A 15,357-nucleotide genomic window follows, 5' to 3' on the forward strand; every position below is an offset into this window, starting at 1 on the left:
TCGTGAGCTGGACCAATTTGAAAATACCTCCAAAAATGTCGTTTTTTTATGAATAAAAATAGTTATTTTAAGGTATTTCTTGAAAAAAAAAGAATCTCTTGGACGTTGAAACAATTTAAGCTTAAAAACTCTGCATAAAATTACTAAAAACAATTTCAACGGGATAATAATAATGAGAATTATCATGCTTTTTAACTTTTTTTCAAAGACTGGTATAAGAACAACTTAAATAACAGGACCAAAACTATTTCCCACAGCTTTCAGTTAATTATTAAGCTGGCATTTCAGGGTACTATTTTATTTATATATAAGAAAATATTGAAAGTTAGGGGGGCTCGAGCACCCCCCTGCCCCTACTGCCCATGCTACAAATGTTAATTAAAATTTGTTATTAACGAACATTCAAAAAAAACGACATGACTTTCAAAGCGTAACGAAATATAGAATAAAGGAAAAACCAGTTGAAGTTTAAAGGTTTGGTTCTAATGAGAGCAAGGTAAAAATTGCTCTACCTGTATTTATGCATGATACAAAAAATAAGGTAGTTTCAATAAAAAACTTTTGACGGATAATACAATTTTTTGAAGTTTTATAAATTGCGAGTATTATTAACGGCCTTGTTACTTTGATAATATTAAAACATTAAATCGGAGTATATTCTTTCCCACATTTATACCAATTTAATAATATTTCAAATGAAAAATCATTATCAGTGCTTGGTAATTTTTTTACTTACGTGGTTCGCACCTTTTTTATTACAAACTAGCAGACCCGGCGAACTTCGTCCCGCCCAAAATTATTTTTTTAGTGTAATATTTTGGTAGAACCATTTTCACCAACAATTCACGTTCACGATTTCTAGCGATACATTTATCTGCTAATACATATACCGGTTTGGTGGTTGTCAGAAGGCATATTTCCATTGTCGTCTGTAATAACTTAACGAAAGTGTATGTTCGTGAAGAAGTTCTTGAAATTCTCCAATGATCTGGCGTTTCACAGAACGGTTAGTCGCAAAATGAAATAAATTTGAAGAACTTTTTCCCATTCATCATTCCCATCTGTCCTAGAAACTATATGGTATAGTTGGTGCCAATTTAAAAATTGGTGAGTATCGTTGTTCCACACACACTTATTTCAGTCGAAATACCTTAAAGCACTTATCAAGGAGCGCAACGGTTCTGATGGTAGACATAATGCTGGTCATTTGAGATTGACCCCTGGACAACTCAATCCTGGTGTATCCGAATGAAGCACGCAAATCACGTCCATTGGGCCAATCGCAACACACGGGAGCTCGGCATACTCGGTGGTACAGCACGCCGATGTAACTTTTTCTCACTTGACGCTTTTTAGTAACACCTCGACCCCAGCGTCACCCGGCGGCTGTTTTTTGCAATAGTATTGCGCTTACCGTTACCATTACATAAGTATCTCGAATATAAGCGAGATCGGATCATAACTAAGATTTTAACAATAACACGACTCCAGCGCCACCTGGTAGGTCAAACTGGGAATCTGAACAACTACGAAGAGACCTTACTCACACCGAAAAAAATTTCGTTAAAATCGATTCACTCACAAACAAATACATGAACGAAGTATTATATGTATATACACCTTCAGTACCTTTGGGTAGACGCCGCGCCCCCTTCTTAAATACCCCCAATTTTATCTAAGAGTATGCGATTGATTTCGTATATCTCTATACTACTATATGTTCGAATACTTAACCATGAACACTTCCAGGAATGAGCGTTATGAAAAATTCGGTTTGTTTGAGTAGAGTAGAGTATTTGACTACAATGAACAAATCCAGAAATAGGCCACGTCCGAGGCACGTAATAACAGCGGCAATACTGCACCACTGATGAAAGTTTGCAAAACTGTTGCAAGTTCCCAACTGATAAAACGTTGGAATTTCACACCGAATGTGATACTTTAATTATGATAATAATTATGTGATTGCGACTCGAACAACCCCATATGCAGTATGAAAAACTCGATTTATATGAGAGGTGCCACGCCTGTTTGCCTGTTGTTTTGAAAAATTTGGTTTTTATAGTAGGTGCCACGCCTTCTTCACTTAACGCCACTCACTTTACGACCTGCTCCCCGCGCTCATTTTCTAAATTGATTTTATATATCTCCATACCAAGTTCCAGTATCCTACTATAAACGCATTCAGAGATATGCAGCATGGAAAATTCGGTTTTCCAATAACATCCATTTTTTCCATGAGTATGCGATTGATTTCATATATTTCCAAATATACACAAAAAAGTTCATATAAATCGCTCAAACCGTTTCGGAGGAGTTGACCACAAACACCGTGACATAAGATTTTATTCGAATGGTGGGAACCCTATGCAATTTTTTTTCTGTTTTAAGTGTTTTCATACATTCGCAGTGGAATAGCTTTATTACTTATTAAAATTAATTTTTTTTTGATAATTCAGATATATGGTAAGACCGGTTTTTCATTTTTTTCTTTACAAACCTTCATGTTCTTCCCAAATAAAACCTTTTTATATTTTGGTTCACATTTAATTTTAAATTTCTCCTCAGATTTTGAAAAAAATTTGGTTTTGTGATTAGCGTATCGCCATTAACTTTCACAAATTTTTAATTTAAAATGCAAATGCGCGTATCAAGATAATGCAAAACCGCGTATGTGAGGTTGCATAAATTATTTTCCAGAGTAAAAATACTCATATTTAAAAATGGTTCTCTTTTTTTTACAAGAAATCGCATTTCAGGACGAATGGATAAGACTTGAGCCAAGAGATTGTGTGAACAAATCCAATTTTTGGCAAAAAATGTCAGTTACGCGGTTTTGCGCAACGACGATACGCGGTTTTGTACTTTCAACGACAATGTGTAAGTATACACTTTCTTCATGCTTTCTGAAACCTAGTCGTCAACCCCATTTTCGAAATTATGTAGCCGGCGTAATTTTCAAGTCCATAAAATAAAATCTTCTGCTTAAAAAAAAAATATTTCTTCTAGTGATCAGGTAGCATGAATTTGTTGAAATGTCATAATTTTATTAAAAGTCAAATGGTTAACAACAACAACGAATGCCATTAAATGAAACTACTTATTTAAAAAATATCATTGTTGCCCACACTAAAAGATTTACCGCAAGGGAAAAGGGATATTTCCATACCCCATATACCATATACATATGTACACGTATTTTTTTAAACAAACCTTCTTGCAGAGAAATTATTTAGTTTGCAAGAGCCGGAAAATAACATTTATTTATTTATTATTTATTATTATTGCTTGTAAATAAATTCAAAATTTGTATGGCTCACTTCGTATCAAACGTTTTTTCTTTTGTTTTGAAAACAAAAAGCAAAGCCAAAGAATCAGCATTGAACTGCGTCAAGATCAAAATAAGGGAGCACGAATTTCGAAGTGAAGCAAAAATCTCTAGGAAGACAATACCTGTAATTATTGTACCATAGGTTTTAGGTAGAAAACTATTTGAAATGTAAAAGTCTTTTATACTGAATGAGTTTTCAGGAAAACTTTTTCTTTTAATTCAGTTAGAGAGAGGGTTCGTTTTGCAAGCAGCATTGTAAGCTATTCAACATGTTATTGTTCCTATAATTGAAATGCATATTCTTTTTTGCTTAAAAGGCTCAGAAAATAAGAATTATGTACGTAGAACAATAAAAACGCGAGGTTTAAATTATTTCAAAAAGGAACGAGCCCAGAAGGAGCGAAATAAGAAGCTAAGAATAAGAAAAATAAGAAGAAAATTTCCCGAATGAATAAAAACACTCTATTGGAATTATTTCGCCTATTTTTCTAGTACTATGGTTATCCTTCAAAATGCACCCTTGAATGCTGCTATACGATTTTGCCTTTAAGAATTATGGCCATTTTAACTGCCGCGTCCTCGAATATAACACCGCCAAACCAAGTACATGCTTTCCAAAAGGGCTGGCACAATGCAGGCTTGCTTTGCACGCCTTGCTGACTTTAATTTGCTTTGATTTACTTCGAAAACTTGTTTGGCCGAATGGCGGCTTGTAACGCTGTCAAAGTAACCAGATGTCTGGTTGAAAAGTCAATGTCTGTTCCCTTAACACAAATAATTATTTTCTTAGAAAACTGTAGAAAATGTATCAAAAACTTTCATATTTATTTTTAAATTAATGCGAAATGATGTTTGCATTTAAAAGAAATGGTAATAATGATACATATATATGTATATCTACATTTATTAAAAAAACTATAACTTAAACTAGCGATTTACTTGAAGAAAAGAGCTATAAGAAGTTTTTTCCTCTCGTGTAAAATTTGCAAAAGTGGGCTTTGCAACAGTTTACTATAAGATAACGATATTGATGTTAAATGTAAATATGGAAACAACGAACAATTTTTATTTCGTTTCGAACTGCTTGTATGACTTTTTTTTAAATTAAGTAAGCAAATTTTTGTTTGAATTTATGTTTTTTGAACGGGAACATACTTCTTTGCCAAAAGCCTACAAAACGCTTTCAAATAAAACGTTTGCCTATTTGAAACTTTGAGGCGCTTAAAGCAAGTGAGGAAAAGCTGCCATTTGGCCAGCCTTTATACGTTTTGGACCAGTACCTTAACTCATTACGTCATTTTTAATGGTCTGACTTCTGGAGGAAAAATCGTAAAGCACCACTCGAAGGTGCATTTTCAAGGGTAAGAATAGTACCAAATGCCATATAGCCGGTGGAAGAACGTCTTTTCAAAATCCGCATTAAAGGGAGATTCTTCAATATCTCGCTTATCTGCGTACAAGGCCACGCTGAGATCAGGCGCAAGCAATGCGAGCCATGTGGGATCGCTACAGGGAACTCAAGAGGGAAGCGCGACGTATTTGATGAAATAACAGGAGAGAATCTGAAATATGTGAGTGCGAAGAGCTTGAGATGATGGCCGACAGGAAAAACGCCAAAAAATTGTATTAAATAGTTAGGCAACTTACGGAAGGTTTCAAGACCAGGGCGAACTCCTATAAGAATAACTATGAAGATCTGGTTATCTATGTCCAGAACGTACTTAAATTACCCTATTGAATTGCAACAGCACTGAAAGTAATGGAGAAGACGGACCCGAACCACAGTCGATGACGATGGAGCGATTATGCGAATAGCGGTTACGCGGCTGAAAAACAACAGAGCTGCTGGAACTGACAGCATGCCAGCCGAGCTATTTAAGTACAGCGGCGAGGAGCGGATGCCCGACGACTGGAATTTAAGTGTGCTCTGCTCAAACGACAAGAAAGGCAATCCCGCTATACGCGCCAACTACTGCGGGATCAGCCTTCTAAGCATAGGTTACAAGGTATTATCGAGTGTAGTGTATGAAAGGTGACTTTGGACCTGGCATATCCATCATAGACCAGTTGTTCACAATACGACAAATCTTGGAAAAACTCGCGAGAATAGGATCGACATACATTATATATTTGTGGATTGCAAAGCCTAGGCGCCTTTGCACCCACATTATAGTTGGAAGTCACAAGTTTGAAAAAGTAGACGACTTCGTTTATTGGGGAACCAGCATTAAATTAACACCAATAATAATGTCAGTCAAGTGCTACTTTGGACTGAGTGGGCAATGCAGGAGTAAAGTAATCTCACGAAGTATAAAAATCGCACTCTATAAGTTACTCATCATGCCTGTGATAGTGTATGGCGCGGAGGCATGGATAATGAAAACATCTGATGAAGCGGCTCTTGGAGTTTTGGAGACAAGGATTCTACGCAAGATTTATGTTGGTCTTGGCGAATAACGCAGGCGTTTTAACGATCCAGCGACTCTGCTGGCTATGTCATGTATATCCAATGAACATAAACGCTGGATAGCTATGGATAGCGCTATCGATAACATCGATAATTTGGTATTTCTATTACCATCGACATCTTTACCCCTTTAATTTCTATAGTGAGAACTGAGACTATCGAAAATAGCGAATGACGTCACTGTCGATAGTGTGACAACTCTACACATCAGTCGTTTCTTTTTCCCCGAAGATATATCGTACAATGTTTTTGAAAAAATATGCACATTCATCAAATATATGCACAAACCAGCAGAACTGCCAGATATATCACAAATACGCTTTTTCAAGCTTTTAATAGATTTTCCAGCCCTGATAATAGCACAGGTTTACAAAAAAAAAGTTTATGCATATTAAACTAAACCTATATATCCCTATGTTATTCATAAGGTTTTACATTCGCTAAACCTGAATCCGAGGTTCGTTAACCTCCATAATGTCAGCTTCGAGGTCATTTGAATGTCAAAAAGGACATAAAATTTATTCAACAAAATTAAAAAAAAATTGTTTTTGTTGTCACTGAAACCGAGTATGGTCCCTTGATTCCTCAAGGTCATCTGGAGGTCATGCTAAAGTCATCCCAAGGTCAAGTTCCGATGAATTTTATTGAATTTTCAGTTTGTTTCAATGAATTTTTCCCTACTTTACCTTCAAATGACCACGAACCAGACGTGATGGAGGCTAACGGACCCCGGATTCGCATTCAGAATGTCGAATAACATAGGGATATATAGGTTTGGTTTAATATGCATACACTTTTTTTTTGTAAACCTGTGTAGTTAACATAAAATAATTTTTTTTTCTTGGGTGCTTACGTATGTACATACATATGTACATTAGAGTGGTCCAAAAAAATAAAGTCAGAGTTTTAATGCCGGCACACCCTAGGATTGATCCATATCGCAAAAAAATATACCCCTATTTTTTTATTTTGAAATCAAAAAATATTTAGGGAGCGCTGAAAGCGTTCAAAGTTTTCCAAGTATTTTATATGGAGAAAAACCAATTTGTCGTAGAAATGGTATAAAACTGGAAAACTATTGTTCTCTTCAGGATACTAATATCCAATTATTTATTTAACCATTTTTTATGATTAAAGATTTTTTATTGGTCCCCCCATTGCATTTTCTAAGGGCTTTGGTGGACCTATAAAATATAGTTACCATGAAAAAATTGTTAAAGAAACAATTGAGTATTATTACTGGGAATCTCCTGAAGATAAGTAAAGCTTTCCGATCGAAAAATATTGATTTTCAAAAATTCTACACTATTTCTACGAAAAGATGTTTTTTCTCCATATAAAATACATGGAAAACTTTAAGCGCTTTGAGCACTACTAAATTATTTTTGATTTCAAAATAAAAAAATATGGGTATATTTTTTTCGGTGTATAACAATCCTAGGGGGTGGCGGCTTTAAAAATCCGACCTTATTTTTTTACATACATTTTTGGACCACTTTAATGTACATTTATACATATGTTTTACATTGAACTCTCACTTCATTAAAAAATACATGTTGTGTGTAAGAACGCATTTATTTCGATTTTTATCCGAAAGCTTGACCTTGTGAAACTTCACAAATACGAAAAAAATACAAGACTCGTTCAAGGTAAGTTTCCACAACCAGCATATTTTGAAAGCAGCGAATAACCTATAGGCATAGGCAGCAAAATATCACCTCAAACGCTCCTTTGAAGTGAAACTGCATTGATAAGGAAGCAACAAATGTTTCTGATAGTAAACTTTCCCGCACAAGAAATAAAAGCTTAATGCTGGTCAACAACGAATGTTTGTCCCAAAAACTGAAAGGACTTTCTTGCGCTCTCTTTATCCTGCTTGTAACTACGCTCTTTTGAGCATTCCGAGCCGTGGTGAGAGCGACGCTGAGCAACTCCCGCACAATTAGAAGTGGGTGGAATATTGCTATAGATTTATGTGTTGGTGTTGCTGCCGCTGGTGTTGGCGTAACAGAAAGTGTTGCGTGTACATTGCTGAAAAATTTTCTGAAACGGTTCTTGCGACCGTCAGTCTAGGGTAAACGCTTCAGATGGGCACAACAAGTGCGCGCGTGCTAGTAATCTACACACACCTAGTATTGAGAAAAGAGCAGTGAAAGTGGTGAGTGACATTTGCAACAGCAACAACAAAACCTAAATATGTACATACGCATGCACAATGTGAGCAGAAAGTGTGAGTGCAGAAGTGAAGTGAAGCATTAGATTAGCGACGGCAAAACCGCGATTAGCGCTGGTTTAAAACGCGCTTCAGGTGAAAGCGCGGAAATTCACTCTCAAAGCATCTATTGTGTCACTGATGGTGGGTGCGTGCCACCACAGTGGGTAGTGAGACATCTTTACCTGCCACTTTAAAGTTTCGCTTTGCTGATTGTCGTGCCCGTCATTTGTATTTGACGGAAATATCCGACTTATCCGGAAAAGGAAATTTTACGTCGCGCTTTCCACACCTTCGGCATTGACGTGGTTGAGTGTTTGTTGTTGCCAAATTTTAATTACTTTCTGCGTTTACCGTGGGTAGACGGAGGTTTTTTGTCTTTTTACGCAGCTGTTTTGGTGAATGGGGTTGAGAGGAGAGATTAAGAAAAACGCTTGAGTGGCGCCCTCAAAATCAAGTGAAACTTACACGTTCCCTTGGTGTGTCAGTGTTTGCTCAACGGAAGTGTTAAATCGTGAATAAATTGGTTCACCACTCCTGGGAGTACCAATAGCAGTTGTACCTTTAAAAATGCAGTGTTTTGCTTACAAAGGGGCAGGCAAAGTGAAATAGTTTCCAGTTTTACTTTTATAAATGAAAAGAAGTGAACGAGTGGTGAATTTGGATACGAGTTATTGTAAAAGAAGTAAAATTTCGAAATATTTTGTATCACGCGATTTGCTATTTTAATAAGCAGTTTTACTCTGCTTCAGCTCGTACATACATACATATGTATACACGTATACATGAATATTTGTATGCGAAGAAAAATTAGATCAATATACATACAAACATACGTACGTACAGTAGAGGAAATAATGACCTCAAGCAGTTGATGGTTATATCACGCACATTATTAAATATGAGTGTATTGAAAATGTAAAAGTAACAAAAGCGTGTTTGAATTCCCATCGATTTAGCAGCACAACCCCTGTAGTTCCACACTTTTGGTAAATTCCAGCTCGTTTTGATCTGTTCTCAACTGGCACAATCAAAACAAAGGCACAGCAACAAAAATATAAAAAAAATTGTTAAGCAAAATAATTTAGTCACTAACGTTCTTATACGAAAAAAAACTCGCGTAAAATAGCTATTCCTAAATGGTTTTTCGCGAAAGCGGTCCCACCCTTAAAAAATTGTGAAGATAATCATCCCAAACCAAACCAATCCAAATATCAACAAAGTTGTATCAACAAAATTATTTTTGTAATATATTTGCTTGTGAAATCTTCGAACAAAGGCAATTACTTAGATACTTTTTGCATTGCACCAGCTTCAGCGCCAATCAACAATACAGCAAAACGATTCCACCGACCCGCTACCGAGACTACGAACTGAAAATGTATAACTTTTGGATAATCGTTTTATGCCTAGGATTATTAGCAAGCAAGCCAATAAGTAAGTGTAAATCTTGTTTTCTTTACCAGTTGTCCATATGTATGTACATACCTAAAAACATATAGCTTAAAATTCCAGCGAGTTTGTTTACTTTTCGTAAGCTTGTTATTTAACTTTGCTAGTGGTTTGTTTGCAAGCAATTTGAAGTTTTCAGACATGCCATTGTATGGCGGATAATTCATCAAAATACGGTAAAGTCGAAAAACATAAGAAAATAATTTGGTATTAGTGCATATGGGATATACCCCAGTAAAAGAATTAATGTGCAATATGTTTTTCTTCATTTTCGCTCTATGAAAGAAGGGTAAAACTTTTTGCTGTATGCGATTATAATAGCTTTTAGTTTATAAGTATTTTCATATCTTAAGTTGTTCCTTTATAATTTTAACTACCGTTATTACAAACAATATTTAATATTTTATAATAAATAATTATATGTGCAAAATGAACTATTCAGCTTCCGTCTGCTCCAGTGTCAAAAATTTTCAATAGAAATCTACACCAATGAAGGTGTGGTAAAAACTTAAACATATAGAAGCTATTTACTTTCGTAATAAAACCCGTTTTATTATTTCTCCTAGTTATATTATGGCTACGGTGACCATCCGTCCTTTATTTTAAAGGACGGTCTTTATTTTAGCCGTCTGTCCTTTATAATTTTTTTCAAAATAAAGGACGCCTTTTGTCTTTTATTTTTTAAACTGGTTTTTAAATCGGCTCTGCATTTTTCAGAGGTGAATTTTTAAAAGCAGAATATGAAAAATAAAAATGTCCCTTATAAAATATAATGAAAACCTTCGCCAGTTTGGTTTGCACCCCAGCTAAGGGTTTCTATTTAATCCGTATTCTTTGTACAATCTATAAAGCACAGGGAAAGTTGTGCCCAGGATCGTGTTGCACGCTGAGTTTCCACAATAAAAGCCCTGGTGCACGTTATACTTATGTACTTATAAGAAAATGTTTACCAAAAAAAATAAATATTTTTTTTTGATTTTTAGTAAAAATTGCATAATGAACATCAAATTCCAATTTTGAACCACTGTGTTCTGGCTTCGTCATGCAGTATGAATTATGGTAAACGCATTTTGGTAGCAATGGATGGCGAAGTCCATGAAAAGGATTTGGCTTAATTTTTCGCTACAGCAGGGGATCTTGTTTAATTAAATAATATTATTAACTGGTAAATAAATATAAATAATATTATTAACGGGCCAAATTGACCCCGTTTTGCCATACATCATGTTTAAGAGGGTGTAAAACAAAAACCGCTTACTTAAAAATGCTTATATGAACGTTAACTAATTCCTAAAAGGTGTATCTTTCATAACGCTTACGCTTCCGTCAGATCCTTGCTGTCTATCGAGTGTAATGCAAGTGTGTTCTTTAAACAAAATTAAAAGTGGCAAAAAAACATCCAAATGTAATATATGAAGAAGTAAGCATGAATTTATAGAAAGCGTTGATATGCTCGTTAGCCCAAATTGGCTCCGTGTTGCCATATGGCAACGCAAAATACGTTGTATGTATATTTGCAGTTTTGCAGGCGGTTAAATCATTCCATCTAGCTCTGAACTGCCTAATCAGATTATCGTATATTTCATTGTCCCAGTGTTGAAGTGGTACACAAATGTAGTTTGTCTGTTTCAGGGAAGACTAGTGGCGTTTTTTTACATTCTCATCTGCTATTTCATTACCCTAGATTCCCTTGTGACAGGGCACCCAATAGATATGTAGGCTTTTGTCAGCATCTAGCTTGTCGATGGCTTCTCGGCTGCGAAGGACGTTTATTCATGAAATACTATATGAGGAAACTGCCTTCATTTCCGCCTGGAATAAGTGTAATTTTGAATTGGTTATCGTTTCGGTGAAGGCTAGCTCTGCAGTTATCCTCATTGCGAAAGCCTCTGCTTGAAATTTGCTGCAATGGTCAGGTAGCCTTGCTGTCCACCTGACGTTCAGTTCCCGGCAGTAAATCCCGGCACCCACTCCCCTAACCATTTTAGAGCCGTTCATGAAAATGTTTAGGGATCTATGGCTTCATTCCCTTGTGCCATCCCTCCTCAACCTTCGTGCAAAAAGTTCGTTTCAACTTAAAGCTAGGTGCCATGAAGTCTATGCTGCTGGTGCTTCCCACCCCAATTAAGCGGTGCCCTAAGGTTCTGAAATTGAATTTTCCTATGACCGTCAATCTACGTGCGGATTTCACAGCACGGTTTTCCGCGAATCGGCCAATGGGCGGTAAACTAAGGGGTTTTTAAAGAACAGCCGTCGAAGTGGACCTCAGCGCTCCCGCTATGCACAGTGCCGCTAGGCGTTGAACCTTCTCCATTGGCCCGAGACATAACGACCTTTTTGCGGCATTCCAGCACACCAAAGCGCCATAGAGCAGTATTGGGTTGACTATTGCTGTGTAGCACCAATGCATCAGAGCAGGTGACAAATCCCAAGTGACTCCCAGCATTATTTTACATACATAAAGGCCGTTACTGTCCTTCTGTTGGTGCAGCATGTAAAACTATAGGAGGAGTAGCCTGTGAAAAATGTGATGTGGGTTTATGTTTGAAATGTTTTGCTACTTTTCATACTAAAAATTAACTTATTCATCCGCTTTGCTCGTAGAATATGCATATATTATCAATAAATGTATTAAAACTTATAAACAATGTTTCTATTATTTCATATTTTAACCAAATACTGTCCTCTAACAATCCATCTGGAATACGACCCGTGTTGCCATATGGCAACGGCCGATATCGGAAGAACTATACTACTCCCAAAGTTTTAGTAATCTCTTTTCCTTTACTTTAAAGCTACTTTTACCCTTTATATAGATGAAACCAAAAAATCTAAAAAAACTTAATCTGGGACAATTTGGGTTAAATTACGATATGTGTAAGGTACTTTTATCATACAAGTTGTATGCACATATTCCCAAATCATTTCGAAAAAAATGTCCCTTACTTGACGTTGGTTAATACGGTCACCGTAATTATATCCCATAATATCCAGTGGCATTGATCTATCTGAAGAAGAGCCCGTAAGAATAACTGAAATGAATTTTTGTGGCATGAAAATTAGTTAGTTAACTCCCGAAGTAATCGGACAGCAGAATATATGAAGTTCCTTTAAGAATCCCGACGGCTATGAAAATAATAAATAATAAACAAACCCCAAAAGGGTAGTGCAAATGACATATCTAAAGGTTAGCTACTAGGAACAGCATGATTTACCGTAAAAATTGAAATGTTTTAGAATCTCTCTGCCACAAGTAAAAGTTCACAATAAATAATAAACACAGTTTTGGTACTTAGGGTGAAGAAATACATCGCTAAACCACAGCCCAGCTTATGGCACGAACTTCGTTTTTAGCATTTTACAACAATTACAAATTTTGTAGAAAGAATTGAAAAATGCTATTTTCAGTGGAAAAAAAACTTGAATATTTTTGATCCAAGTGCCCACCATAAATATTGGAGAGTCATCCGGCTTCCGTGGCAAACCTGCCCTTGGCGCAAAGAATCTTTCCTTTAAAGTAAGAAGCGTATAGCTTTGGAAAACAAATAAAATCTTTTCACTTTGGGAAAATTTAATATCCAGAAGTAGAAACATTCTTTGCTCATTAAGTTGGCTCATTTCGACTGGCGATATTTGAAAATTCGTTCTCACCGTGCGAACAAAATCGTTATACAAGGAACAAAATACCTTCTTTTAGAGTAACTACCTACTAATACCACTGAGGATTTTAAGATCTACTTCTCAACATGATTTTTACTTATGCAAAACAAAACGATAAAGTGAATGATAAACTTAAATAAACCGAACTTCACACATAGGAGGCAATAATACAAAATTTCGGTAGCTGTATATGCCAAGAAGTGTAAAACAAATTAACTTGTGCAATAGAAATTCAATCAAATACCAACATATAAAATTATCCTTAAAACCTTTTTTAAAATAATAAAACTTGTTTCCTTGCACTCATCTGTAAATATTTTCTACGAAAATTTCAACATCATGGTACAATCAGATTATCTTGTTATAAACCAATGCATATTTATAAAGCTTTTACTGATAACATCAACAGAAAACAGTTTTATTTTGTTTTCGAAATTTTGAATTTTACAGAGAAACACAAATTTGCATCAAAATTAAGTTTATTACGTTCTTATGTACATAAACACATTTTTCTCGCGTTTTTCGTGAATGAGGTGTAGTAGAACTATCACAGGACATCCCCAGTAGTAGTTAGCTATCATACGACGATCCCATCTGCCTGGATAAACCTCCTCCATAGGCCAAACAGGTCATGGTGAAACCGCTCCGCTTGTTCTTCCCTATGTGACTCAAGATTATATTGGTATTTGTCACGATGACTGTGTAGGTAGTGTACTTTGATGAACATATTACATACTACAATAAGGCTCTCCAGCATTTCGGCGTATAAATTTCCAGAATATTTTTAGTAATTTCAAAAAATGGAGTCTACCTGCGTAGTTCCAAATCGTTCAATGAATTTAAGAAATTAGAATCCTTTTTAATGTTCCTATTTGAGGTCAATCGAAAACTCTCGCTTATACTCACGACATCTTCTCATAATATGAGACAAACATTGCCCATTTTTGCCTAGCGTCTTAACAAATTGTTGCATAAAGCCCAGCTACTAAAAGGGGATTTACCATATTCTGAACTTTCTGAATGAAGAAATGGTATTAAATCATTGAATGCTTCTTGGATGAAATGTTTTGGCTTTGTATACGCTATTCCTTCGAAATCTCTGTGATGCCCACTTCCTCTGAATGTTGTAAGATTCTTCTAGATAAAAATTAACGTTAAAAACGCGCAAATTAAAACAGCGGAAGTAGCAGTCATGAAAGGGATTTTTCTGTTATTTTAATTGTATATACCCTCCGAAACTCATACGGCTGTTTTTGACCAAAAATACTGTTTACAACTAGAATTTCCTGACTGAAACCGAATTAGTTGGAAAATGGCCAGACTTGTTTCAAGTACAAAACGATTTATTCCCGGTTTTATTTATTTGACTTCGACAGTTTGATACAATAAAGTACACAAAATATTATTACTTTGGATATATTTAAACCATTAAAGCGAGTACATATTCAATTATACCAGACCTGTTAAATAATGACTATTAATTAATTATTAATATTAGCACATTTTTAATGATGAATAGTCGATTAGAAATTGTTTACTAATTCATGAATTTTAATTACATGATTCATTTTTTTATCTCTGATCATTATTAATTATTTTTGACTTTTTTAATTAAACGATTAATTTAATTATTTGATTAATTTCAATTATAAATCAACAAGCCAAAGCACATATAGACAAAAATTAAGAATATTTTCTATTCGTATAATTTAATTTTAAACATTAGTTTATACACTTTAAAAAAATTTTAAAAATAAAGGACTGAAATGTGCAAAGTAAATGAAATTAATTTAATATAATGAAAACTTTTATTCTTAATTTAGTTCACTCAAAAATGAACTAAAGTACTTTTACTTTTAATATCATTTAATGGAAAATTCATTTAAATTTATGTTCGAAAGTTTGAAATATTTACGTGTTTATTTGGTGACAGGTAATAAGATCAACGGAAATAAGGTCAATTGACTTTATTTCCCACCCTGCTGCGGAATAAAGTCAATTGACATTATTACCTTTTTAAAAACGAAATAAAATCCATTGACATTATTTGTCTTTCAAACATTAAATTTGCTAAGCTTCGCGGCGGCCCGAGTCAGCGCGCCACACAAATTGCTGGCGGAGACATGAATACAGTGTAAAAAAATTCTTTTTCTATAATTGTTTCCTTATAGAAAGGTTGGTTTCTTTTCCACCTTAGACATTCCGAATTCATTCAAACTATGCTAATTTAAAACA

General features: G+C 35.1%; 1 protein-coding gene across 5 annotated transcripts in view; it reads left to right on the forward strand.

The window, feature by feature from the left end:
• Positions 1–7,872: 7,872 nt before the first annotated feature.
• Positions 7,873–15,357, forward strand: part of LOC118738079 — a 525,494-nt gene continuing 518,009 nt past the window's right edge. For 2 of the 5 annotated variants that reach the window (XM_036468997.1, XM_036469001.1), the window contains exon 1: positions 7,881–9,447. In XM_036468997.1, the coding sequence (XP_036324890.1) occupies positions 9,390–9,447 (58 nt within the window). In that variant the 5' untranslated portion in view covers positions 7,881–9,389. Of the gene's footprint in view, positions 9,448–15,357 lie in introns of all 5 variants that reach the window. The other 3 variants (XM_036468998.1, XM_036469000.1, XM_036468999.1) reach the window with 3 other exon arrangements.

The sequence above is a fragment of the Rhagoletis pomonella genome, unplaced genomic scaffold, assembly GCF_013731165.1.
Source record: "Rhagoletis pomonella isolate Grant_MI unplaced genomic scaffold, Rhpom_1.0 Rhpom_scaffold_00004, whole genome shotgun sequence".
Lineage (NCBI taxonomy): Eukaryota > Metazoa > Arthropoda > Insecta > Diptera > Tephritidae > Rhagoletis > Rhagoletis pomonella.